Below are 27,804 nucleotides of genomic sequence, written 5' to 3' on the forward strand. Positions count from 1 at the left end.
AGACAAAGCACCAGAAAAAGCAGCACGATCAAGTAAGTAAGATTTGGGTCAAAGCACCCTCCTGATCCTGCTGCTACCGCTCCTTCCTGCATACAGAACCCCAGGACTATCACCACTTTTCAGCATGTTTGATGGGCACAGTCACAAAGGATTAGTTTACACTCCAATAACAGAAATTTTGTTTGATCGTTTAGTCATAAATCTGTCATGGCAAAAAATCAGCACCTCAAGGGCTGCTGGGATTCCCTGAGGACTCTCAGGACTGGAGAGTTTAAAGACAGCTCAGATGCTTCATGACCGTCTTGGAGTAAGCATGCTCTGCTCCTGACTGCATCAGATTTTATAAGCTAACATTCAGCTCAGGCACTCTATCAACAGATGCTATTTTTAGCCACTTTATCAGTGAGCACCGGGTAACCAGCCTGCGGGCTGATGCACTCACCTGCAGTACATTAGCCAGAGAAAACCAAAGGTTTTCATTCTTCACTGTTCATGAAACACGCTGCATTGCAAAGGTCTAGCTATGTAGCCACACCGTATTGCTCCTTTCATGTGCCCTACAAAGTTCTGATGCAAATGAATAATACCTAGTACTCTTTTCTGTGTATTTACACCGATTTTGATGGCAAAGGATCTTACCTCTACTTGGAAGAGAAGAATATTGTCTAGTCTACAAAACATATAGCTGAACTTCACGTGTGTTGTCTACTTCCAGGAGTAAAGCCTTGTGTGTTTACCTGTGCCACCTTTGCTGCTGGCTTCCAATCTTTGAGTATGGACAATTTAAGGGTATTTATTGCACAATCAAGGAACTCCAGCATATCAAAAGGCAAGATGCCATCTAGGTCTTACCAGGAACTGAGTCAAGACCTGCAGCCTCCAGCTGAGCTATACAGCTACCAGGGATGTAGAAGGTGGCTCCTTGTTCTCAATGCCCCTTACACTGTCACATAAATTCCTCTTCTGCATGAGCATAAAAATGGAATTTCAGGCAATGTTAATAAAACCTCTAAAATGACACCTCATGCAGCAAACCCTTTTCATTCCTCTTTGCACAGCCAGGTTTCCTTTTTCTTACTGAGCTCATGGCGTTCAGGGAAAGAGCTGGACGTTATCCTGTCCAGCACAGCGCCCCAACATTTAACCAAATCCAGTTTCAGAATCTTAATCTGGCAATTTAAGGATAAGGTAAACAAATACCACAGCTGCCTCACAGCACTAACTGAGAAAAGAAAAGAATTCTTGTAAACCAGTTTGCATGGTGTAAACCTGATGCACAGAGGTAAATCTCACATGGTATTTTCTGTTACAAGCATCTCTTCTGTTGAACAGCTATTGCTCCTCAGAAAATATTCAAAGGGCTAAACTCCATTTTCAAGGACAAGGCTAACAGAATTCAAGGGTGGAGATTCTCCTGTTTTCCTTCCACACTCTGCTACAACCTACTGTTTTCACAGCCCTCTCTACCCACCACTGTCCAGTATCCAATGCTCTGAAGAACAAAGGAGCATCTGACAAGAGAAGAACCATGAAATCACCTTCTGGAAGACACAAAGACCAACAAAGTAAGAGGAAAAGAGAAGAGTGGAGCGATTTGGAAAAGAGGAATTTATTTATGATAAACACAGGTCAGCTAGGCATGCAATTTATCCCAGAGAAGAGACAAGAACCCTGGAGACTTTCCAGAAGGCTGTACTGTGTTCCACACACTGCAATACTGTTTCCCAGTTACTTCTTTTTCTCTAAAGTGAGATAAGGATGAACATGATTATTCAGCAGCTCAGTGATCTTTTCTGCCATAGGAATGTACTGACATGTTCCACCAACAGTATCTGTCTGCTAATGGCAGCAATCTATCTCCATGCCACCTAAGTGCTCCTGCCTGGTCAGAAGTTGAAGTTTCTTCACAAATTAATGGATTCTGCCAGGGCTTGTTCAGAGCACAATGGTGCACAAGAAATCATTCTTCAGTGGATGGGGATATACTCAGAGAGCTAACTCGGACTTCACAGACCTAACTGGGACTCTTGCTGTTTTGGGAAAGGACATTTCTAGAAACAGTATGAAACAAGGTTCTCAAGGCTTGTGTCAGAAATTTAAGCATATTGTTTTAGCAGCAATCTCTGGATTTTGCTCTCACTAAGAACACTGCACTTTGAACAGGCTGATGACATGATCTAGTAATTACAACTGGCTCCTGCCCACGCAGTGATGGTTGGAAGTCCCCTGCATTCTCCCTAGCCACCTGCCAGGTGAGCCCCTCACTGAACAGTGCCTGCAAGCAGATGCTGCAATAGCTGACAGAGCAACTGCGCTTGAGGAAAGAGATATCAGCACAGAGTTCATCCTTCAGTTTTCCAGGGCTCAGTTTTTCTCCAGGATTTTTGTGAGGAGTTCGTTCAGCCGGCTCACCATTGGTCTGGGATCTTCATTCAGTCCTGCTGCTATCATGGCATTCTCATAAATCTGAGAAAGAGAAGAACATATTAAATAAGCAGCAGGAGCGAGGTGAATGAGAGCTGGGGAGGAAATGAATGTCACACTTCAGGAGTTGCATGCTGACAACAAGCATGTCTTCTAGGCAGCCTGGTAGGAAAACACATTGGCCACAAGCAGCAGAAATACACAGAATGGGAAACACAGGAGAATGAATCCAGCCTGCTAAAAGGGCTCCACCCTTGTTCCCTGCCACACACAGTCTGCAAGCTGGCTCTGGGGAGGATGGTGGTGCCTTTGCAGACCTGGCTCTCACCTGATCAAGTAACATCTGGGCCAGATCAGGCTGACTGTCCTTCAGCTCATTAAGCTTCTTAATCAGAGCATGCCTGTAAGAGTAAGAGAGATCCATACTAAGATTTAGCTTTTTTGGACATATGAGTGTTTTGTTTTTTTTTTTCCCCAGAATAAGCATCTTCTAAGCCAAGGCGGGACAGAAAATGTTCTAACTAAAGGCCAAGACAGCTCCACCTTTCTTGCTCCTGTTCCAGGGGCTTCTCTCTTCTCTCCCATCCCGACCCTATAACCCCCACAATCCTCAGAGGGCTGGACACAGTATGGGTGGGTGGCTCATGTCCACCACGCCATGCAGCCTCATAGATCGAGGCACCGTAGCACACAGCACACTTAACGGGGAGAGTTCTGCTAGCCTAGGGGCTTTAAGTTGCCTCCTCTCTGCTTCCACCCCAACAGGAATGCAGTGCTTAGCACTGGTATTGCAACCCCTTACCCTGTGTTGATCTCTAGGGTGGGCTGCAGAAGCTGGGCACGCTCCTCTTGGGTCTTGGCCAGCTGCTGCATGCGAAGAAAGTGGCGGGCAGCCCCCATTTCAAGCACAGTGATCATGGCGGGGTGAGTGTCCAGCCGTGTAGTCACCTGGGGCAAAAACAGCAATCAGTGCTGAGATGGAAACACACAATTTAGAGGTGGGTGAGGTTAAAGGACTCAGTCTCCTCAGCACAGATCCACACCAAGCCTCTGCACAACTTGTCCCCACCCCAGAGGAGCTGCCTAAATAGGCAGGAGAGCTGGGGTCCCAACTGGCCCTACATAACCTAAGTATGACCTGGTAAAATGGGCTTCGCTTGTTACACATTACGAAGTGGTTCTTCCCATTGCCACAATGACCACCCAAATGACAAACACCAGCATTCACACCACTTACAGAAAGGATGCACAGAAAATGATTTTTCTCAGAGTCCAAAGTAAAGTCTGTGGCAGGAGACCTCCAGTCAACCAGTGCCTTTACTTCCTAGACTATGATCTCCGTGGATCTTCTGTACTCAGTTACCCAGCCACAGAACACCTACCTTAACATCAGTGACTCGAGAGCCTAAGACATTTCTCATCCAGGCCATCAAATCCCCAGCCTCTCTCTCTGTCAGACGTTCTGCAGCTAGCAGAGGAAAAAGGGCACATCTGAGCATTCATCTATTGGGTATCAGTGGACAGTGAGCTTTACTCCTGATTTCAGTCCATCTCACGCTTTCATTTACTTGCTATATTGTGAAAATGGGAATGCAGCACCACTCAGCACACACCTCCGTACATCCCCTCATCCCAGACCATGACATACCCGGAGAGGGCAGGCTCTTTCCCTGCCAATGCCTGCCTCCCTCTGTCAGGGCACCAGGTGTGTGTCTGTTTTTAAAACTCCATGTATGACATACCATCCGCTTAAATTATCAAATGTCTTAAACTTTGACCTACAGCAGTATGTGCGATGAAAGGGATCTGCAAGAATTACAAGCTGCCTCCGCCCATGAGAACTGCAGGATGGAAAAGAGCGCTCTTGCTCATAGACTCAGGAACTGCAAGAGTGCTGGAAGAGGCATACCCTCACTGGCTGACACAGGGCAGCAGGACTGCATGCAGCAGGAAGGGCCAGGGGAACCTCACGATACCTGGGCGACTCTCCTCAAATTTCTCTTCCTTATAGTGATCAACAACAATGTCCGTCTCCACCGAGATCAGCTTCTTCTTGTCAAACTCCCGAAGGTGCAAGAGTGTCAGCTCATCAAATTGCTCATAGCAGAACAGGACCTGTGCCAAAAAAGCAGACAATAACATGTTGTTTGAGACAAAACAGCACTTTCTCTCCAGAGGCAACTCTGCACTAAATGGCAATAACATCACAAGGGAAAATAGCAGGTTCAACCCTATCGTGACTATCACTCAGCACTCCAAATAAAAGCAAACCCATACAGGACTTCGTTACCACGGATGGCAGGGCTGCAGCTGGACGAGTTCCTCCTCCCCAAGGGAAGCTGAGAACCAGCACTGACTCCAGTCCTGAAAGGGCCACCTGCCTGCAGAGGACTCCTATAACAACGCTGTTACCAGCACTGCACAGCAACTCCTAGGCTCCTGCTCCAGGGTTCAGCAAAGGCAATTAACAGATGTCAGAACCAGCAGAAATATCTAGATGTCTGCACAAGCACTAACCCACCTGCACAGGGTGCTACATGTCCTTCCTGGCCCCATGCTGTACTAGCCAGTCTGAGTAGAGACAGAGGAATACAAAGATGGGGACTGTCACAGGCCTCACTGCTCTGCTCAACTCCGAGATCTAGCTGAGCCCCAGGCTCTGATGCAGCGTCCTCCCTGACCACAGCACACTGCTCACCTACCTCCATGTCCTTTTTCTTCATGGCCTCAAAGTACGGGGAGTGCTCGGCCAGATGCCGGTTGGGTGCACACAGGTAGTAGATGTTTCTGCTCCCTGCCTTCATGCGGGAGGCATACTCGGTCAGGCTGGTCAGCTGGCCTGTGGGCAAGGCAGATGATTCGTAACGCAGCAGCTTCGCAATGTCCTCCTGAAAGAAACGTGCTCTTGTGAGCTGAAGGCAGGTCACTATAGCTCTACCTGATCACTCCCAGTTCCAGGACCTCTTTTTGCAATGGGCAGGCTTGTTTGCAGTTTGTACTTCTGCAAAAAAGGCTCAGAGGATTCCGGGTCCCACCTTTCCTGCTCCAGATATTACGGAGGCAGAAGAATGACCTAGACGGGATGTAGGCCAAGCTCTCCTGGAAGTGGGAATCCAGGCTGAAGACAACAGCAGGGGTAAAGCCCTACTTTATCGCCTGCTGTAGGTCACATTCTATCAGTGAGGGCTGACAACAAGTGTGGGTACAGAGACCCTGCAGCGTCCTGAACTAGAGTGGGAAACAGCACCCAGTCAGAGAACATCAGTTAAGGCAAGGTGCACTAGAGCATCCATAGGTCATTAGACCCAGAACAAGAGTTAGAGGTATATAAGATTCACAGAGAAGCAGCAATGCCCCTCATCCCAGGTCATAGTAGGAGCCCATTCTCTTTCCCATCAGCTGTAGCGTATCAGGACTGCTGGTACCTTAACATCCTGCTCTGCTATCGTGACAATCCCCTCTCTCATGAATACTCCGTAGTCCTCAAAGAATTTGGCATATTTCTCAGGGTCCTTCTTGCTCTGGTCAATGAAGAACTTTATCAACCTCTTCTGCAAAACATCTCGGAGTTTCCTGCAGCAAGAACAAGCCTTTTTAAAGATGGCTGCTAGACCAAGACAAGTGGACATCTCCTCATGCAGTGTTTCAGTGACGTGTTTGGAAACGAGGAAAAAGAAGAAACTCTACGGCCACTGTCTCCTTTTCCCCAAGGCTCTACATTTGTTCTTTGTACCTCAATCAAGAGAAGTCAAGAGCTGGAGAGACAGCCAGGGCTGCTGTACAAACGCAAGGCTGAAGCTCAAATCTTCAATAACTTCAGTGACACTGCAGTACCTAACCAACTGTGCACAGGACATTCACCACACTCCCACAGCTACCCTTAAACACAGGAAGGAAGCAGCTATAAAAGGGTTACACTGGGAGGACCCCTTTCTGACAGCCTCAAAATCCAGTGAAGTGGCAGAGTTATTTTGATGATTACAGTGAAGCTCAAAGCATTTTAGCAGCCACTGAATGCAAGTTAGCCATTAGACCTAACAAGGTAACAGCAAAACCAAAATGGAATAAGAGCCCACTCTTATGCTTGTATATCAAGTTCCAACGACAGATGTTTGAGAGGCGGACCTGAAGCACAAAAATTAAGATCCAGGGGCATTTTTTATTTTATTTTGAGGAGACTGGCCTGTTGGCGGTCAGCTTCCCTACACTTCAGAACCAAATGAAAACCCTGCTGGCTTGCACTCAGTGTTTGACAAGTATCTGTGAGAGCATGGCAGAGCTTTGAAGGCAGTCTGGAGACAACAGTTACAAGATGCTGTTTGAAGGCCTACATGGTGACACTGAGGTATGGACCAGCTTCCTAGCACTGACTTACTGTTTGGTTTTGTTTTCCAAACCACATGGTGGTGGAGATCAGACGCTTTAAATAGCGAATCCACTGTTACTACTATTCACCAGAGATACGAAAAGGCAGCCTAGTGCACAAATTGCACATGGCCAAGGAGGAAACAGCAGATCGTATGACAGCACAGTGATTACACATCTTTAGATGTGACCAGCATGGCTGCGAAACTTTACATCCCGTGTTCACTTTACAGACCAAAGAAATTCTCAAGCATGGGAACGCTGCAGCTTGCTTACATCCACACCCCTCTGACTACCCCGCAATGCCCCCTCCTCAACCAGCAAGAAGCCGTAAGAGCCTCAGCCTCTTACCTGATAAGGGCACTTTCTTGCAGAAGCTCCCTGCTGAGGTTCAGAGGTATATCCTCACTGTCCACAACACCTGGAACACAGAGCAACCCTTGAACAGCGAGACACAAGTGCCAGGCTCAGGAAGCAGCCCCTCACCTAGCCCCCTTGGAAGCCACATTCCACAGCCCACTATTCCTGCTCCCAGCACACACCTCTGAGGAAGCGCAGCCATTTAGGCAGGATGTCTGCAGCTTTGGTTTGGATGAGAATTTTGCGGCTGTAGAGGGCAACGCTGGAACCCAGTTCTCTGCTGATGTCGAACATGGATGGTTTCTGCAGGAACAAGAGACAAAGGTAACATCAGCACTGTGCAGGGTGCCCAACCATCAGGTGCACACCATTCTGCGGCAATCTGCTCAGCAGCACCAGCTGACCAGGTCATACTGCGGTCACCTTTACCAGTACGGAGTCCAGCAGGAGCTGAGATCTTGGCTGTCTTCCCTAGGGACCTACCTGAGCCACCTCCAACCCTGTTCATGGCTCAGTACCCCCACCATTATCCTGTAGCACCCAACCCACTGCAAAGATGCCACAGTGGATGCTCCTCCTTGCAATTCTGCCTAAGGAGCAGTCCTATTCTCTCCTCTTCAGAGGAACTGGGCAGATCTCCCACTGCTCTCTGGAAAGAATGGCACGTACTTGCTCAGGCACATAGAAGATGCTGCGGATGTTGAGGGGAGCGTCGGTCTTGTAGTGCAGGACATAACGGGGCTTGTCGTAAGCCTGAGCGATGAAGCGGTAGAACTCTTCATGCTGCCACTCACCAATGTCCTTGGGGTCCAGCATCCAAAGTGCCTGTGGAGGAGCAGGGAGATGAGTCCCCATCAGCTCTCATCACCTATGGCCTCTCAGCACAAAGCTGCTCTTTCAGTTATATTTTTCCCTCCAGGGTGCCTGAGCAAGGAAATACCGTCTTTCAAACAAGACACACTCTCCTCTGCACAGCAGGAGGGCAGTGGGATGTAGTATGATTCACACACTAACAAATTACTGCCACTCAGGTGACCTCTGGTCACCTTCCATGCAGGTACTCTTGTCCTGCAGCACATCTAAGGCAAATTTGTTCAGCCCAAAACAAAAGGGGTTTGGCTAACCTCCAGTACTTGACACTTGTCACTGGCCAAGAGCATCCCAGACAATTACCACAGCTCAGCTGACTGGCAGTACTGGTCAAGCATCTCAAGGCTCAGACCAACAAGCAAAAGAAAAGCGAAAGTTTAAGTGGGTCTATTCCAAACCATCTGTCTCCATGATGGGAGTCCCATCCCACTGCAAGGTCTGCTGAGTGCCTGTGAAGCAGGTCCTCCATTACCTGTTTTCTGCTGATGTATTTTGGAGCATTTCAGGAGTTGCTTCGTGAACCAATTGGCCAACTGTGCCTCAGCAGTACAGTTTCACACATCAACACGTGAGTTAGAGTCATGAGCTCCAGACCATGGCTTTCCCTGTAGCCATGCTTTCCACCCACTGCTGCTCTGAACCCCACAGATGCCCAGCATTCTCTGGAACACTTAGCCCAGTGCTCACAGCACATTTACATTCTCAGTACATTATCACAAGATTACCATCTAGCAAAGATTTGGGAGGTTCCACCTATTTAACAAGCACTGGGACCAATTAACGAACTCTTGTTTCCAGCGATGAAGACTACTACACTTAGTACAACTCTTTGCCACTCGAGCCCTAAATACTAAAATATTTAAGTACTTAAGTATTTAAGTAATATTTATGTATTAAAACATTTAAGTACATCGAGTGACAGTTGTGATCGATCACCCTGGGCAGTGCAGATATCCAGCCCACCCTCAACCTACCAGTCCAAGGGATTCAGGGCTCTGGCAACCCTGCCGTGCTTCTGTATTCCTTAAAGCTGCTTTTACCTCAGAGCATTGTTACACAAGCAGCTTCCTAACATTTCCAGCATACACAAGTGTCCTGGAGGGTTTGCAGGATCACAGGTAGGATTAGGGACTCAAGTGGGTACTAAGGTGCTTCATAGCAGCTGTTGTTAGGTAAAGTCCTGCTTTCCCAGAGTCTTACTTGTAGCTACAGCTATCACAGTTAGAATGGAAAAGCCTCTAATTCTATGCTGTCAGCTACATGGCAAGCATTCAAGATCTTATCTAGGAAAACCCACAGTAGGGATCTAACTACAGCTCTGTTTACAGTGAACTGATGTTGATGTGTGGAAAAATGGAAAAAAAGATCCCAGATAAAGAAGAGGCTTGAAATGGGAACATAGTGAGAATAAAGCTGTTGCCATATCCCAATGGAGAAAACACTTTCTGATACAAAGATAAAAGTACATGACTCCATTAAGCACATTTCACCCCTTGCTCTAGTACTGCTCTTCTCTAGGGAGTGTTTTCTATTGATTGTGAGGTAGGAAGACCAAACAGCTGTCTAAATTAAAAAACTAGAAATAGATTTAAGGGAAACAGCTAGAAAGCCTTTGGAACAGAAACACTATTATTGTAGGAATCCAAATAAATAACAGTCACTAATAACACCAATTGCAGAACATTAGGTAAATTAACATGATAAAATATTTAAGTACATCCTTGAAAGCTTGCACATTCAGTGCCACTTCCCAGGAAAAAGCAAACAAACACACACTCTCTACCTACTCTCTTAAATGAGGAAGATTTAACCAACCAGAAAATGAGATGCTGGAGGAAAAACAAGTCATAGATTTTTATTTTAAAGATAACTACTTTCACCTAGGAGATTCCTGCAACAGGGCCAGAACTTCTGACTAAGGTGGATCTGGCTGTATCATTTTAAGTGGTCAGAAAAGGCCAGCATTAAAAAATGCAATTAAATTTAAAAAAATAATTAAAAAGCAATTAAAAAAAATCAGACAGTGAGCTGAGACACAACAAAACCCAAATGTCCACTGGCATTGGCTATCCCACAGCGAAAGGCAAGAAGAACTGCAGCAAGAGGTGTCAGCACACTAGTGACATGAGCAAACCCTACACCACTAACATGTCACCTGGATTAAACAGCTAGAAGCAGTATTAAAATCACTGAGACAATCATTCTGATTAGGGAAGAATCCAGAAGATATCTATAAATAAGAACTGCTTTGTCAACCTGCAAGTATTCTCTCCAACAAATGCCAATAGGCAGTACCAGATATGATTTATGCCAGACTACCTCCTCTTGTTTTAATTAACTTGTCACTAAAGGATCTGTGATATCCTGGACAATCCTTCCCTGACTACCAGAGACAGCAGCAGCAGCTTTATTGTGCTCCTGTCTCCGGTGGAAGATTACAATGGTTCATCTCCATGAGCAACCTGTCTGTGGCCCTCCTGCTTACCTGTAATGTGTTAATTCGTCTCCCGTTGAGATACAGCGGGAAGCTGATGAAGTTGCTGTATTTTGTCACCACCTCTGGAATGGAAAGAGGACGTCAAAGAGTCATGTTTGTGAAAACAACAGAGTAAGAATTTCTTCAGTAACAGCATGTAACAGGTGCCACAGGAGAGTACGAACACTGTACATTCACCTCCCACTCATGGGGAACCAACAGACTCCGTGCATCCCCTCAGTGGGTAACAGCATTTCCCTCCTCCACTCACCCTTGACTCGGTCTTCATTTGCAAATTCCTTGCAGTCTTCTTTGAGATGTATAATAATCTTAGTCCCAGTTCTGACACCAGAAGCTTCTGCAATCTCGAACATTCCTGAGCTAGGATTAGAAACAGAAGCCATGTCAGCTTCTGCCTCAGATACAGCCATGACGGGACATGAAAATATGTAATTAAACTGACAGCATGCACAACACCTCAGCACCGAGAGGAAAAGGCAAAAAATCTCAAATGTTTGAACGCTCTCTGTGCCTTCGAGAAGGCCCCCAGATAACATGGCTGTCTTCCTACAGATACCCCAGACCCCTCTCTCTACAGACACCAGCAGCCTCTGCAGAAAAACTTCAAACAAACTTCAGCTTGCATAGGCCTAACATTCAGCCTCTCCCCTACATTTGACAATTCTGATTTGTGGGCCCACGTTCCTACCTCCACTGGACAGCAGTACCTTGTGGCAGTGAAAAGCAGCTGTGCTCTGGTAAAGGCAGCCTGTTCAGCATGACCACTCCTATTCTACTGCTAAGCGAGTGCCACCTGAGAGCACTGACCTAGCAGAGAGGCAGGCAAGCCTTCAAAGCGTACAGCAGTACAGACTGCAGTACACAGCAGCTTGTTGGCATCCCAAGACAGGCTGATGTCTCAGTTACAAGTTGTTTTTTAAGAATTTAAATAACTTGGTAACTAGAATCATAGAAATACTTCAGTTCTAGGAGATTTTAATGGGATGCAGAACTTCTCACCCCCAGGAGCTCCAATTTCAACAGGGTCCAGCACAGCACAGCTTTGCCATCACAGGTGTTTGCAACTTGGAAGCAAGAAGCAAAGGCTGAACACGCAGACCCAGTCCACACAAGACACGTGCCTACAGAGCCACAGCACTGCACCAGCCCTGCCTACCATGGGTGCCCTCGAGCAAAAAGCCAGGGAACAACTAGACCAAAGACAGTAAATTTCTCTCTCTAGTCTGGAGTGCTGCTAAGAGAAACGCCTGCCAGCAGGGAAGGAACAGGAGAGGCAGGTACTCTCTTTGTCCATAACATGCCTGCTCTGACAAAGCAAGCTCGTCTCTGTAGTTGTTCACCCTGGCACATTTGGCCATGCTTTCTTGCTATGTATAATCTGAGCAGGATCTAAACCAGTAAGCCCAGTCATGAAAGACCACACAAGCTGTGTCTTGCTCTGCTCAGCTTTCAGTTCGTGCCTGATCTGGATGCAGCCCCTGCACACTTCCACCACATTCTGCAGCCTTACCCGTCTGAAGACCAGTGGTAGCCTTGGCTCCCCGGCTCTGCAGACTGTGAGAACACCTCCACTTTATCAGCAACCATGAAGGCTGAGTAGAAACCTACTCCAAACTGGCCGATGATTTTACTACTGGCTTCCGCTTGGCTCTGCAGAGCATCTAAAAATGCCTGGGGGAACAAAGGAGGAGACGTAAACCAGCGCACCAACTCCGGGACCGCTGCGAGGCTGTGACCCGTCCTCCAGCGCGGCTCCTGTGCGCACTGACACAGCCCTACGCCAGGCACCGCGGGCCTGGCCGCTCAGCACCCGCATCCCACGCCTCTGTCAGCACTCAGGAGGGCGACTGAGGACAGGGGTTTCTCCCTGAGGACAGGGGTTTCTCCCGCAGGGAACGTGCCTCTGGAAAAGGGAAGCATCGCCTAGGGCAACACTCGCTGCAGAGAGCAGTAAAGGAGAACAAGAAAGGGCTCAGTCAATAAGGAGGAAGCAACCTCAGAGTAGCGACTTGGGAGATGGACAAAAAAAGGTAAATATGACAGTTTGCCAGCACAAGGACACAGCTGCTGCCATCCTGGACACAGTGTGAATGCCAAATGAGCATCTGCCCCTCCGTAACGATGGTCTGGGGAGGAAGGCATTAACTTTGGGAAGCGAGGGCAGCCAGGTGCAGCAGCATTACACACAGGGGCCATTAGTGCTGCTTCGGCACCACAGGCCTCCCTGGCACACAGCAGAGACCATTAAGAGCCAGAAGACTCCATAGGAAGGTTTCACCTTCCAAGACGGGTGCAATTTCACAGCTAGGCTGGGGTCCAAGGGAAGAGACAGAATGAGAAGTTACTGGGAGAACAAAAGCGACTGTAACTGGAGAAGGCTTCTGTAAGGGGAGGAAGGGGTGCCTCGTCCCAAGTTACCTTTGAGCCCGATCGAGCAATGGTACCAAGGTTAGAAACAAGTTCCTCCTGGGTCATCCCAATACCTGTGTCCTGAAAAAAAAAACAGCAATAGCAGCTGAAATCCCAGTAGAGAACTGCTGTAGCAACCGGCACCCAAGCAACTCCTACCTCTGACCAATGCTCTCATCCAGGCAGCCGAGCACTAAATGCAACAACAGCAGGCTCCCAGCTGAGACTCCACCTGCACAGAGGCAGGACAGCAGACGCAGGAGGGACACAGCTCTAAGGGGCAGCCACAGCTGTCTCGTGGCTATAAGCCATTAAGAAGTTTAGAAACTCAAGCGTTATGTGGAGAGAAAACAAAAACGTGCCAAGACCGGCTGGAGTCTGCACCGCTAACACCACACACAGTGTGCCAGGGCTGGAAGGAGATCTCGAGCCAGGTCACAGCCTCCCTGCACCAGGCACCGCGCGTGCACGAGGCACCCTCCGCTCCTCTGCAAGCACAGAGGGGAGTGAGGAGCAAGAGAAGCAGCTTATTTCCAGCCTGCAGGTAGGGAACTGATGCCCTCACCCCAGGAGTCAGAGGCAGAGCAGCAAATCCCTTAAATCTCAGGTAATGCAGACCCTTGGCTACATGCTCTGCTTTTGCTGGTCTCCTTCTCCTGCCTGTTCTTTCCCGTCTCCTCTCCCCCTCGCATTGCGCTCTGCAGAAGTTGAGCATGAAGCTGTCAGTGTGCAGAGCCACGAGTCTGAGAGCTGGACACTGCAGTGCCTGCGGGAACAACCTAACCCCAGCTGGAAGCACAGCGCCCAGGCCACCCCTCAGTGCTCAGCCCAGGCTTTGAAGACATGGCTTCATCTTGTCCCCAGTTTATATACGGATTCACACTCCTGCATGCAGAAAAACAACTCCCTGCTGCTAGCGCGTGCCCCTCAGGCAGCAAACCCTGCAGCACCACCCAGAAAAGGCTGCAGCACAGCTCAGACTAGGCTGCAACTTCAGTTGTTGTCACAACACGTTTGCACGACCCCAGGGCAGCACGGACAGCAAAACCCAGCTAGGAACGGCCACATCCTCACACAGGACCCCAGCAAAAAGCTTTCCCACTCACAGCCAGTTTTCAGACTTGCTCCACACGCACCTTCCTAAGAAGCCAAGTACAGGCTAGTGGCCTCTGCAATGCTACTTCTGAAAGGAAAGAGCCATTCCTCCTCCCAAAATCCAGCAGCTTCTCTACCTGCCAGAAACATCCCGAGAAGTCACCCTGACAGGTTCTCTGAGCCACTCGGTAAGGCGGTGGCAGCGTGAAAATTATGCACGTGAAAGGTGATCCTTGCTCATGCGAAGAACTTGGCTCTACTCACGTACCTGTGCACACAGCTGTCAAAGCTGACAGCACCCTGCATATCCCAAAGCGTGCTGACACGCTCCAAGCGTTACTGATGCAGGGGTGGCAATTTGGCTGGCTGGAGTCAGCAAAACAAGCTTGAGCAGAACCAACTGCTGCTAGATGGCTCAGAGGTGGGATGCCATGGAGATTTCTGGCACAGGACGCTTCTACCACCCATGTAGGGCACTCAGTGGGCTTATTCACTAATAAATAAGATGGCATAAAAAATACCAGTACCTGTCTTTTGGTCTAGTATTTAACTCCACCGAATGATCAAACTGTGGTCAACTTGTGAGGTTGCTGAGTGAAGTGCCACGTGGACAAGACATTTTTCTGCATCCCCACAAGTCACAGCACAGCAACATCTTCCACATGATTAAATACGGTAAGGCCTGTCACAGTCATCCTGGCTAAGGGGGAAGATGACAGGTAAAATCTCAACAGTGGGAGATGAAAAGCCAGGAGAAACAAACAGAGTATGGCAAAATCTCAGGAATCTGACATGGTCCCTTCCCCCAGGGAAGGAAAGGCCAGAAAAAAAAAAAAAAAAAATGTTTTCAGCATCTGGTTCAGGTTTCGTTCATGCCAGACCCTGAACAGAACTCTTAACTCCTCTGAACCACTCCTATTTATAGCACAGCGTGTCATTCCCAAATTCCAGTATGTTAAAAAAAATATCCCTACCCTGTGAATATATTTGGCTATTGAACTCGGAGCTCCCTGCCAAACTTACTGCAAAATGCTTACGGACAATTCCTAGAGACCAGTTCGATGAGGGTGAATTGCAGCGAACAAAGAGAGCCTGGCTCCAAACACCGCTCGTCCAACCGTGCCGAGCCGCCAGCAGGGGAAGCGGAAAGCGTGCCCCTAGGTGGCCGACCACAGGCCCTGCCAGAGCAGGCATTTCCAGGCAGGAAAACACCTGGGTGGATTCAGATGGGGAACGCCACCGAGACTCAAACCGCTCCTGCAGCACACGCGTTCCCTGCGGCTGGCCCTCTCGGCTCCCTTCGCCAGATGGTGCCACGCTGGGGCGCAGCGCTGGGAGCCGAGTGGGCCCAGTTCTGCGCTGCCCAGCCACCGAGCCTGCCCACGAGCAGCCAGCCTGGGCCCGGCCGACACGGGCGCCTTGGGCAGGAAGCACCCTGTGGTCCCACGGCGATTTACGAACACTTTCTATCGGCGATCAGCCAGCCTAGCTGCAAGGACTGCTGTTGCTTCACCGCCAGGGCTGCAACTTCACTTCCCCTGCAGACAGCTTCAAGCCCTCTCTTCAGTCTACAGGAAAATTTCTGCTAGCCTGAGAACAGCCACAGCAGTGCTTTTTGTAAAAGCACGAAGCCAACGGGACACAGGCCTCCACAAACGAGAAGAAGTGAGGGATATGTTCAGAGTTCAAAGCGTACAATGACACTCCACAGCTTCGCAGAGGAGAAACCAACTGCTGTAAAGCATGACACAGATCCAGGGCACTGATGCTTCGTTAGCTAGAGGCTAATTACAGAAGCCCTTCTGTTGCTCTGCTGAGTTACAATCTACTCACCTGGTCAAATTTCCCTTCTGGGACTTCTCAGGGTGGTAAACAGCCAGCCCCTGAGCCACTCCCTCTGCAAGACACCACCAGGCTGCATGCAGCCCTCCTCTACAGGGCGGCAGGAGCACTGTGGTCACTTGCTGAACTACGCATCTGAACAGAGCAACATTTCCCCTGCAAAAAAACAGCAGCTGCACATGTGTTTTCAGCACTCTTTTCTTTTTACGTGAAGACCTCCTAGATACAAAGCGTGCTGTTGGGCCGCACTGGACCTTTGTTCTTTCTCTGCACTTTGTTCCAACCCTCCTGGTGCGGGTGCTGGAAGCGTGCAGAGCCCACCCTGCGCAGCTACGGCTGGGTGACTGCCTGGCACGCAGTGCCTCGGGGATCCCACCACCAAACGCCTTCTGCTTGCTCTGCAGCTCTGAGGACTTACGTCGAAAGACGTAAATGAACACCTTTGGCCCCACTACCCATCTCATCAAATCTATCTTGCATCCATATCATACTTTTTGGTAAATTAGAAATGAACAGCACACAATTACAGCAACAAATCTAGTTTAAGCTAACAAATTGCTTCGTTTAGCTGGTAAACAGGAACCTAGGTAAAGCATCATTATCTTTGCTCATTACCTGAGTCCAATCTAAGGTATTGCAGAGCCTCGTTACACAAAACAATCTATTAACTAAACAGTCTGCTGCCTTCACCACAGCTGCAGAAAGAATGCTTGCAGTTAGAGATACATGTTAGAGCTACTGTGCCTTTCCTTTTGCTCTGTGGCAAAACAAAGCAAAACATTTCATTGCAAAATCTCGATTGGGTGTCAGGAGAACATTGACTACCTTATAAAATAAGGACGTGCTGCTTTTGCCAACTAGCAAGATAATGGAATCCCCAAATGTCAGATTAACAACTGTCCCCCCATTATTAAACGCCTTGCTTAAAGAGACTTAAAATCCACACGACCAGGACAAGGGCCACGCCAGAGCAGCGTTCTGGTTTAGAACCCATAATGAATGCATCTGCAGCAGCAATGAAGGGAGGAAACAGCACGCTAAAATTCATGCGTTCCAATACAAGGTAACCTTGCCTAATACATGGAATAAAGGCAGAGCCTGATGTTTTCTTTCCTTTCCAGTACCACATATTCACATTATCACATTATCCGCAACAATGCTGGGCATCACCACAGGCACAGCCTCCACCCATCCAGGTCTAAACACCTGCTGTTCAAAAAATTGCTTCCTTTTATCCACTGTGAATTTCTCATTTTTAAATGTGACGTGCACTTATTCTGACATGAACAGAAAGAAAACAAAAGATTCTGCACTTCTTTCTCTAGGCCACAGATTATTTGAGATGCATTTATATGTCTGAATCCCTAGCTTACTTGTTAAAGATGATGCAACAACTGGAAGCTCAACCCACCCCTGCAATCAGAGGCACATTTCTGTAAGCTTCACTCAACCCGAGGCTTCCCCAGGCAGAGAGCTTCACCCCACGTTTTTGTCCATGCCAGCACCCTCAAGCCCAAGCGGCAGTAGGATGCTGCAATGCTCCACACCTTCAGGATGCAGCCTCTCTGCTGCAGCACAGTGGCACAGGGTGGCTGCCAGGAGGTGACCCAGCACGGAGCAGGACCAGCTCTCCACCTGCACCACGCTTTGTTGGAGATGTGGGTGCACCTGCACTGACCTGCTGAAGTCCAGAAGACACCTCAGGTCCTTATCAGAGCCTCAGGACAGCTCAGTCCTTGCTGCAGACTGTTTATAGCTCAGACGCCAGGAGAGATTTGCCCACTGACCCAGGGAGCTGTTGCACGGTGGAGTGAGTGCTGTTTGCAGGCATTTGATCTCCTCCCAAACACAGCAAACTTGTTATTTTGAGGCTTTGCAAACACTGCTTTTGGATGATTGCAAGGGTGAGAAGAAAGCCCAGCACAGGGCACTGAGAAGCCCAAACGCTGGCAACAACTATGCCGCTACCCCTGTTAAAAGAGTAGGCACGCTCCCTCATCCAACAGCAGCCATCAGCTCTGTAAGTGCTTCAGATGATTTCTTCTAAACCACTAGCACTGTCCTGGCCCTAAATTAAACGAGGCCACAGGTGTCCTCCAGCCCCCCAGCTCACACGAGCACAGGGTTATCAATCAGCAGGTGGAGCACTAGGGCAGGCGTGCGGCCACCCCAGAGCCTGGTGCCGTCACCACATGCGGGTGCTTACACCGAGCTCTGTGGTCATGGGGCTTTGGGGTCCGTTCCCACCTCAGACACACGTCTGTACAGCCTCAGCAGGCAGAACCGCTGATCTTTCCTCAATGAAAACACACCCCTAACGTTTTCAAGAGGATTTTCTTAACAGACCTGACCCCGCAGGCTGCAACTGCTACCAGATGGAGCTGTCCTAGAAACAGAGCAAGGCAGTTTTCAAAGGGGTGGAGGAAACCACGGCGTCTGCTGAAACAACAGGGCTTTGGTGAAGGCACAAAGGTGGTGTAACCTGGTGGACTAGGCAGTGAACTCCAACACACACACATGTTCCCCTCTGAGCAGACACAACGTCAGCAATGCTTAGGTAGCACCCCTGAACGAGGACTCTCAATTCACCTGGCAGAGAAGCAAGCAGAGCCGCAGTCACTTCACAGAGACGAATGTTGTCCTTCATGGGAACAGGATCATCCCTCCCCCAGGGACGTGCCCGTCAGAGGCCACCACGCACCACAGCCCTGCCATTTCTCAAACGGTGAGGCACAAAGAGGTGCTACGTGGTTTGGAACGGGAGAGGAGGCAAGATTCAGCGGACCCAGGGGCAGAGAGCAGCCTAAAGATCTGAGAACAAGGACCTAGGGGTCAGCATGAGAGAACAGGACCTTTCTAGAAAAAAATAGGGTGACCACTGCTGGAGATGACACGAGGGACCTGCTGATTCTGTTCCAGTGGGTCCTAGTGGGGGCAAAACCCAAAACGTTGACTAAAAGGCATGTCCATCTCTGCCTCAGTCATTGCGGGCAAGGTTTTTTTGCACCTTTGCAATCCTGAAAGGTAGGGGGATGTTCTGAGGCTTGCTCAAAATAATCCTTATATTCAGTACATTTCTTCAAGAGGTTATAAATAAACCTTTCACTGGAGGTAAGGAGCTTTAGGCACTGTTGAGAAGACAAACCTATTAAAAGAGATTGGAGCAGTGCTGCTCTCTCTCCCTTCTCAGAGTGCAGCACTGCTGCAGTTAAAGGCTTGCTCATTTAGTCGCATTAGAGATGCACAGGCAACCAGATAGGGGGTTATAAAAAGATAAATCCCTAAGAGCTCTAGTTGGGTATGACATCAAACGCATGCTATCTGCAAGGTGGGCAAACAGGTCTCTTAGCCAAAGTGCCACAGCTTCCAAAGTCAAGGACAAGAATGACAGGCTGTCTGGATGGGGTCAGAGGCTGCATGCACACTGCGATCGCAAAAGGGAAAGGAAGAGCAAGGCAGGGGTGATACCCTGCTCGGGGCTAAGCCAGAGCTCATTAAGGAATCAGTGTTACACAGCAGTCAGAAAAATGCAACAGTCAGGTGTGATAGGAAAAGCAAAGCCTCTGCATTATGATCTGAGGATCTTTGGGTTGATAATCATGTTGCCCACTAATGATCGCCAACTTCCCCATGGCAACTGCAGCCGCTTGTTCTGCAGAGAAACACAAGTATAAAATAACTGAGCAGCCTCTAACATCAAGTGCTTTTGTCCATGTGAAAAATATCAGACCGTGTGCTTTGTCTGTGCCACATCCCTCACGCCTGCTGCCATCTGCATCGTTCTCAGATCTCCTGAGAACAGTACGAAGTTACGCTCTCACAGATGATGTTGGTCCACAAGGAAAGTTTCCAGTTTGCCATCTCTGCATTAATATATTTGCCATGAAAGCACCAAAACTGAGCCTCAGCCTTCCATCCTGGACAATGGTCACCAACAAAAGCAATCAAAGTACAGAGAGCAGTACCAGCTCCACCTGCCCTCACCACGCTGAGGCCCACAGTTGAATGTGCTTACAGATTCCCCCACTCCTGCTAAGCATTTTGTCACCAGTAGTGAACAATCAGAGCCAGGACTGCAGAAAGGAGGACAGGCAGGTGCCATGGTACTGCCACAATCCATAGTCCCTCCTGTTCATTAGGGCAGAGCTTCAGCTGGTCTTGGCCTGTCCTAGAGCAGGAGGACATGGAGATGATCGGCAGTGGGAAGTTCTGACCACCAGCCCAGTATCTCCCAGCAACCCAGGTGAGAGAGGTCTGCTAGCTCGCAGGCAACACAGAATTGAGGAGCGAAGAGAATTCCTACACAAAGGTCAGGGTGAAACCAGACTCCCAACTTCTCCACTACTGAGAAATATACGCACAACCTAGGAAGTGCACTGAAAGGATACTGGGAGAAATGCTTCTGGTAGCTCCTAAAAGGAGAGGAAGGAACAACAAATTTTCCTGTTAGGGAAGTTTGGAACAGACGAATTGGTAGTTTCTCATCAAATCCTGATATTACAGCTCCATGAACCAGAGCCCAGCTGAGGACAGAACAATTCTCCAGGCAGGCTTGGGAATCCATGGGGCTGCACTGCCACTCAGCTTCCACCAGTCCTTCACAGGACCGAGGCTAGTGGTGAGAGCAGCAGGGAGTAACATTCTCCTGGTACTAAAGGGAGGTACCTGGATAGTGATGGTTCCCTTTCCACCGTCCGTCTGCAGGTGGATCTCCATCTCTGGCAAGGCCTTCCCTTCTGCCATCAGCCGGTGACGCAGTTTCTCCAGCGCATCGCTGCTGTTGGAGATCAGCTCCCGGATAAATACCTGGGGAAGAGACAACCTGACACTGCAGCCTGGCCTTCCCCACTGCACAGGGCTCTCAGAGACCAGGAACTCATTGTCTACCCACAAACTAATTCCCAGCGTGCTAGAAGAACTGCCTTTCCCCATTATCTGCCAGGAGAATGGTTTGTCTGAACTCACTAGCAAAGCACAGAGCCTCTGAAGCCCACAGAGGAACCTTGGCCATACTTAACGTTTGTTTTCAGATTTTCAAGGTGTCTTAGAAAAGAACATTCAAGAAAGAGTGGGATATGAATAGCACAGGATTTACTGTGAAACAGAGCAGGTATTCTTCCAGCTCAACTGCTGTGAATATAACCCTTGACAGAGACGGGACTTTGCTCACAGAAATTCTACCAGCGCTGGGGCAGGTGGCAGATGCCCTACCTCCTTTTCTGAGTACAAGGAACGGGCAACGATGTCCAGTAGCTTCTTCGTTTCAGCCTGGAACTCATGCTTGGAGGCCGCACCTAGAATCAAATCAGAAACACTTATTTAAGGTACTTCACCAGGGTCGCCGTGGGAAGAAAGGCAAAACTGCATTCTTACCACGTACTTCAGCTTCCCAGGAGTGAGAGCCTGAAGCGGGACAGGACACAGGCAGCTGTGGCCTCCAAGGAGATGACAACAAGAGTGCCATTTACACACCTGTATGTTGTAGCACGCTTTGCCAAGCAGATGCCTGGCCTCTGCACCTCAACTCCTTGCATACAAACCTCAATACAGGCACAGACTGCAGTGCCTGCACGTTGGTCACCACGTCCAGGCTGCAGTCAGGTAGCCAGGAGCGAAAGAAGATTCCCCTTGCTCCTCGTGTGTGGCCCCGTGTGATCCCCAGCCACTCTCTGAAGTGCCCCCCGTGGCGTATAGCCTGCCTTCCGTACTCTTCCTTGAGTCCACCTGCACATGCCCAGCTCTAAGAGCTTCTGCAGCCAGCTGTTTTTTCTCAGGCCAAACAAAGCTCTGAGCCTTACACAGAAAAAGCCAGACTCTCAAATGTCTCTGTGGGGCTGGCAAGGGTATAGATTTACACCTATTTATGCAAGTGGGTGGCTGTGCTCTGGAAGAGAATTTTCCTCAGAAAGACTAAAACACCATAATGCTTCAGCCGAGAGACCATCCTTGGCTTTTTAAAATTAGCATTTCTCCTGCTAGAGGCTTTAGAGAACCCTAAAGCAACACAGGGAAAGTCACAGGTCACACACCTGCCAGGCCTTGCTGGTAAGCACCTACATTCCCTGGGGACAGAGGCTAAGCTGGGGCATGGACAGCAGCAGGAGCAGTGCATCAACCCTACCGGGAGCTTCACAGCCTGGCAGTCACAGCAATACCTGCCAGAAAAACCACAAGAGCACAGAGTTAAGATGCTATTTCTGTGCTCAAATAACTCAGGCAGTTTTGCTTTAAAGCACCTCTCTCTGGAGATGTGCAAAGCAATTCATTCTAATCAAAGTGCTGACAACAGGATTCTCATTAGAGCTTCACGGTCCACAGCAATGACCTGGGCAGAAGCTGTTTTGGGGACAAAAAGCCTCTTTTCAGGCAAACTCTAGTGCCTGTGAAGCCTCTACACACATGCATAACAGTCAACTGCCTGGCTAAGCTCACAGATGCAACTCGTTCCCGCAGTCTTGATGGCCTCATTTCTTATTAAAGGCCATTCTAATTTACACACTCCAGTTTGGGGCGGGTGATGGTGCAACGCAGATTCGGTCTGCAGTCTGCTGGCTAGGATGGGATGACCACAACCTGCACCTCCTCCAGAAACACTATCCCAGAGGGCTCACCCTCACGGTCAGGGCACAGTTACACCCAGACAATGCTTTGACATTGTCCTGGGTCTGTCTGCAGCTCGAGAGTGCTCCCACGAGACACCAGCGTCCGTGCCTACCTTTGACGTTCTCTGTGTTGCTGATGATGGTGTGCAGGGGCTCCTCTTCCTTGTTCTCTGCTGTCTGCGTGCTGTACGTCCGGCCAGCAGAAACACAGGTGGCAGGAACGGTGTGTCGGAGGCTCCAACAGCGGAGTATTTCTCTCTGGAGGCATGCTGGTCCTCTTGCTAGAAGATACAATTCAGGACGTTTCAGTAAAAGACACAAGTATCAGCAGCAACAGGAGCACTCTTTAAAGGCCCTGTTTCAGTAGTCCCGTGGGGAATGACACTGGCCAAGCAAGACTGAAGTTCCCTTGTGACACTTGCCATTTCCCTCCAGCAAGTTGCTGCCCTAGCCTGTCCCCTCTGAATTCGAAGTCTAGCCAGAATATGGCAACGTGTAACTTTCACAGTGAATTAACTGGTGAGGAAGAGGCATTCTGCAGCTTCCACTGGTGTTATCTTCTCTGGATGCTACACTAACGCTTACCATCAGGCAGACCCCTCGGCACCAAAATCCTTCTGCTTGCTTTCATCTCACCAGCAGCAAGCAATTCCTTTACGAGCTCACTCCACTACCTCCAAACAGCTCCAGCCAGCCTTGCCAGGCCCCTGTGAGCAGCTGAGCAGCTCCTTTATGGCAGTAAATACCTGGCTGTCAGAGCACAGGGACTACATCCTCCAGCCAAGCCAGCTCTGAGATAAGCAGCACGTGGAAAATGAGGAAGCCAGGGAATGGCACAAGCTCCATTAAGGAGTGGGATTCCCTTTCGCCCTCCTTCCAGCCCTCACATCATGGTGCCCAGGTGAACTAAGTCTTCTCTCTGTTGGGAGATGAAACTAAAGCCAAACCTGGACACCAAAAAACTATTTACAGCACTACAGAGCTCGTTCCAAAGCCAGTTGCTTGGTGCTATTTCTCAGTGGCGTCTCGCACGGCCTGCGCCCCAGGGACAGCCCGGGGGGTGCAGATCCGAAGGTGCAGCTCCGCTGCCACTGGTGCTGGGGAGGCCTTCCCCAACCTCACAAGGAACACAACTGAACCAGGCTGTTGTGGGGGGACAGGTGACCAGGATGGTTTGGGCAGAGAGGGGAGAAAACGGATAAGCAACAAACGTGGCTGGAGGCAGTGACAAGCCCAGGCTTTTCTTACGACTCATTCTGTGCTTGCAGGCAGGGGAAGGAGGCAAGCTCCGCACCCTAGGCCTGCCAAAGGCATGCCTTCAAGGTGTCATTGCTTTAGACGAAGGGGTACAAAAAAAAAACCACACTAACAGCAGACGGAACTGAGAGCCATTTGCACAGTGAGTCCTCACAGTGCAACCGTGAGCCCTCTGGACGCTGCTGGTTTGGCCGCACGCAGCCCTGGGGTGCAGCTGACACGGGGGCGCTCAGCTCTCCTCTGCCTTCCTCAGCCTTGTCACAGCCCTGGGCGAAGCCGGCACCCGGCCCTTCCAGACGTACCTCGCATCCTCCAGCTCGTCTGGGAGGTCTCAGGCACTGATCACAAGTAACTACAACCCCCTGCCCACCCACCGTGGCAGGTACTAACAGCTCCTGCACCAACAGCAGGTTCTGCCGCTCCAGACCTCCAGCCTGGGCTCTCCCTCATCGCTGTTCAGGTGAAGACAAATCCCGGAGCCTTAACAGCACTCCTGGGCCTTGCACCCCCTCGCCAAGAGCCAACCGAGGAGGCTGTCCGTCCTTGTCCTTCCCTGTGCTCGCAGAAAGCTCTGAATCAAGACGCACTTCTCCAGCTAGAAGCTTGAATTACTCCCCAGTCACTCTGTCCTTACAGAGAAGAGCCCACAAATAGTTCTTAATGCATCTGAACACCTCCTACACACACAACTGATCGTTCTGCATCGTGGTTCTGCTGCATTATCACAGGACCCATTCTTCACCTTTCACCTGACCACCTTTGTTGGTCTCATCTCGGTGAGCAGGAGAGCGGCCGGCGGGACTGAAGCCGCAGGAAGCGGAGGGCTCACCGCGCGGCTGGACAATTTCTAGCATCATGTCTACGGGCAGCAAGGCCCCAGAGCTACCAACGAGGTCATTCCCCGGCCCAGAAGTGCTAGCTGTCTCCAGGATCTACAACCATTTACGTTTTTTGTGTATTCACATTTTTTGCCTCTCTACGCCTACAGCACAATAAATGAATCCATTTAGAAGGTATTTTTAGATCTGTGTGATGCTTGGCCTTACCATCCTTAATTAACAGCCTGTCCCGTGCCAGGTAGAGACAAGGCTCGTTAAATGCAGGCTGCAGCATTTTCAAACCATTTGTCTCCTGTGGAGTCCTTGCCTGGCCTGCAGGGGAAAGGCTCCAGGCAGTTCTGGATACAAAACCACAATTAATGTCTCACAAAGTCTATTGAGGAAGCATCCTCTGAGATAACTGGGTAAAGCGACACTCTGAAGGAGCCCCAGAAACAAATTCCTGAGACCAAGAGATGAGGAAGGACTGGCCCTTACCGTGTGTGCTGGGGCAAATTGCATCTTTCACACAGAGTTAACCAGGGGCTGAGCTTTATGGCAGCCCACACACCTTCCTCCCTGCGCCCTCAGCGGGCGGACACTCCCGCTGCTCTCCAGCTCCCAGCTCTCAGGGAATCCTGCGTGGTCCCACGGGTACGAACACGGGCTGGCCTTGCACGTGGAGAACAAGACACAGAAAAGAGGAGGGAGGACCTTGGGCCCTGGGGCTCCTTTCGGTGCAGGCACCGGGATGCTCCCGTGGTTCCCGAACCCAACCAAACCGCAGGAAACGCAGCCTCTTCTGGGAAAACGACCACAGCGAGCGCTCAGTCAGGCCAAGCGGCAGTTGGAAATTCAGGGTGGGAAACCCTGCCCAAAGCGGCACGGAGCTCAGAAGAAGGCGCAGAATTTCGGTCAGCAGAAGTCACCCTGACAGCCCGGCTGTGTGCGGCCGCAGGCCTGAGGATGCCCTCGCGAGGAACGCCAGGGGTAAGGGGCTGCCGGCCCGCACCCCGCCGGGAGGGCCGGGACCACGTCCCGCACCGACCGAGGGAATTAAACCCCGGCGTCACCGGAGCCGGGAGGGATCGCGGCTCGGGGGCGGCGGGGGGAGCTCAGGGCTGGCCGGTGCCGGCTCCCGGCGCGCCCCTCACCCCCCCGCGGCACCCCCGGGCCCCCTCGCCCGGCCCCGGAGCTGCTCCGGCGGGCAGGGTCCCGGCGGGGCCCAGCTCACCTGCGGCCACCCGCGGCCCGGCCCCGAGCCCGGCCCCGGCCCCAGCCGCAGCGCGCAGCAGAGCCCCGAGGCACCGCCCCCGCCGCGCCGCCGCCGCCATGCCGCCAGCTCCCGGTGTGCCGCTCGGCGCGCGGCGATGGCGTCATGCGGCGGGGCGTGACGTCACCCCGGAGGGGAACCCCACCCCCCCCCCGGTCCCCAATTCACCCCCCCCCCCCCCCCGGGACCCCCACCCCGCGCCCACCTCCCAGCCGAGCACGGGCAGGGCAGGGCAGAGCCCCGCGGGGCGTCCCAGCGCTGCGACACACCGGCTCCGGTGCAGGCCCGCAGCGCCCTTGCGCCCCCCGTTCGCAGCCCGCCGACCCCAAGGGCCTCAGGCAGCCGCTGCCAGCTCCAGGCGAGGTGAGGAAGGGGCCGCTGCCCCCCCCCCTCAGCCTTGGTACCTGCTGCGGCTCCCGCTGGAGGCCTCTTCTTCCCCGCACCCACAGCGTCCCGCACCCCTCTGCTCTAAAGCATCCGGGGGGAAGAACGGAGGAGCAGGGAGCAACGGGGGTGACCCTCAGCTGCCGCATCTGCAGCAAGAAACACGCTCACAGCCTCTTGCTGTAGCGGTGCTGGTACGTCAGGACAGCCAGCAGCAGAAAGCAGAGCGCAGTGGAGAGCTGGAGACAAAGAAGAGCAGAGAACCAAGGTGCTGCAGCTCAGCGTTCAGGTGTGAGCACCTTCTTTCCCTCCAGAATTCAGCCATTTGTTCGCACGGGGGAAGGTCTCAGCCACCACCTCCAGCGATGAAGATCCTGCACCAAGCTCCAGCGCATTCTTCCACTGTAAATTCTCGTGTTCCTCAGGTGCTGTTCCTAATCGCCAGTACCACCCCCAGAAAACACTGGCAAGGACCTGAAATATCAGACGTCCATCCAGACTTCAAATATGCTGAGCCTCGTATCAACATTCAAAGGAAACTGGACCAAAACCTCTCTATGGGGCTGCAGGGGCTGTACTCCAAGCCCAGCCTCTGCTCACGTTTCGCTTCAGCTTTGCTTCACTTCTCTCCCTAAAATACCCGCTCCTATCTGAAACAGTTGCTCCAGCGATCTGGGGTTATCCAGTCTAAATCTACCCCTTGCTAGGTGCCCTCAGCATACATTAGGTTGTACTTAAAAAACATTCCAGTATTCGCTTCCCACCAGGTCTCTTTTCACTCTTCCCCAAGAAGCAGAACCCAAGTGAGCTGCAGCCTGGCAGCCACGCAGCTCTCTCTGCTCCGTACAAGACCCAGCTTATTCAAATAGGGAAGCCGTGCCAACATTTTTTTAAAATGGATGCTACTTAAAGGTATTAATGAGATTGGGTGCGGTTATCTTAACCTTAGGCATCAGGCTCTGCTGATCCCAGTGGGCACCAGCCAACTGGAAGCATCCTTCAATCCAAGCAGTTTTACCAGCTTTTATTAGAAACACCAGCACATTTCAAGTTTCCTCTTTTGATCACAAATATAGTATTTTCCTCTTTTTAAGTACACAGCATGAGACACAGCATCAGGGCTTTCCATCTTTTTTACAGCAATTTCTTTTGGACAAGCTTTGGGTTAGTGTTCACTGACCTCACCCCAGCCCCCAATTTTGACATCTTGAATTGCTGAAGACAGTTGCATGGGCAGATGAATTCAATGGTGGTGCAAAAGGTACAATAGTTAAAGGTTGGCAAGAAAAGTTTAAGCAGAGACTTTATAGTTAAGAAGGGAGTAGCGCCACAGCGCAATACTGTTTTCAGAGCACGGGGACAAAAGTTCTCCTTTCAAGAGAGAAACCATGCGCTCTTCTCGCCCCGTCCTCCCCCAGCCCCACTCCTAAAAATGCAAGGCTGGGGGGAGCGCTAACCGAAGGTGAGAAGCCGAGCAGGCCAGGTGCTCCCCCCCGGAGCACGAGCAGGCTGCTGGGCGTTGCTGGGTTTGCTGTGAGTCCCACGTGAGTTGCATGTAATCGAGAAGCCTCAGGTCTGAGTGACGGCATTTTAGGCTAGTTGTGGTTT

At 50.6% G+C, this 27,804-nt stretch overlaps 1 protein-coding gene and 1 long non-coding RNA gene across 2 annotated transcripts; one reads left to right on the top strand and one right to left on the bottom strand.

Annotated features, from left to right (window-relative positions):
• Window positions 1-1,589: 1,589 nt before the first annotated feature.
• On the bottom strand, window positions 1,590-25,895 carry TRAP1 (TNF receptor associated protein 1). The gene is made up of 18 exons (XM_035548993.2): window positions 25,774-25,895; window positions 22,578-22,745; window positions 21,074-21,156; window positions 20,528-20,668; window positions 12,935-13,006; window positions 12,027-12,187; window positions 10,767-10,876; window positions 10,505-10,578; window positions 7,819-7,974; window positions 7,332-7,452; window positions 7,141-7,210; window positions 5,850-5,997; window positions 5,127-5,312; window positions 4,401-4,539; window positions 3,807-3,892; window positions 3,227-3,372; window positions 2,753-2,825; window positions 1,590-2,466 (listed from the first exon to the last, which is right to left on the bottom strand). Exons 1-18 carry the CDS (start codon window positions 25,871-25,873, stop codon window positions 2,365-2,367), a joined length of 2,136 nt encoding a protein of 711 aa, XP_035404886.1. The 5' UTR covers window positions 25,874-25,895; the 3' UTR covers window positions 1,590-2,364.
• On the top strand, window positions 24,941-27,342 carry LOC126913485 (uncharacterized). Its single transcript, XR_007708867.1, has 3 exons — window positions 24,941-25,529; window positions 26,262-26,485; window positions 26,622-27,342. It is a non-coding gene; the product is annotated as an uncharacterized LOC126913485 (long non-coding RNA).
• The last annotated feature ends 462 nt before the right edge of the window (window positions 27,343-27,804 follow it).

This window comes from Cygnus atratus, chromosome 15 (genome assembly GCF_013377495.2).
Source record: "Cygnus atratus isolate AKBS03 ecotype Queensland, Australia chromosome 15, CAtr_DNAZoo_HiC_assembly, whole genome shotgun sequence".
NCBI lineage: Eukaryota > Metazoa > Chordata > Aves > Anseriformes > Anatidae > Cygnus > Cygnus atratus.

Coding starts and splice junctions, on each gene's coding strand:
- TRAP1 (XM_035548993.2), bottom strand. CDS start 25,873: ATGGCGGCGGCGGCGCGGCGGGGGCGGTGCCTCGGGGCTCTGCTGCGC. Junction 20,669..21,073: donor CCTTGTACTCAGAAAAGGAG/GTAGGGCATCTG, acceptor TCTCTTCCCCAG/GTATTTATCCGGGAGCTGAT. Junction 10,579..10,766: donor AAATGAAGACCGAGTCAAGG/GTGAGTGGAGGA, acceptor TTTCCATTCCAG/AGGTGGTGACAAAATACAGC.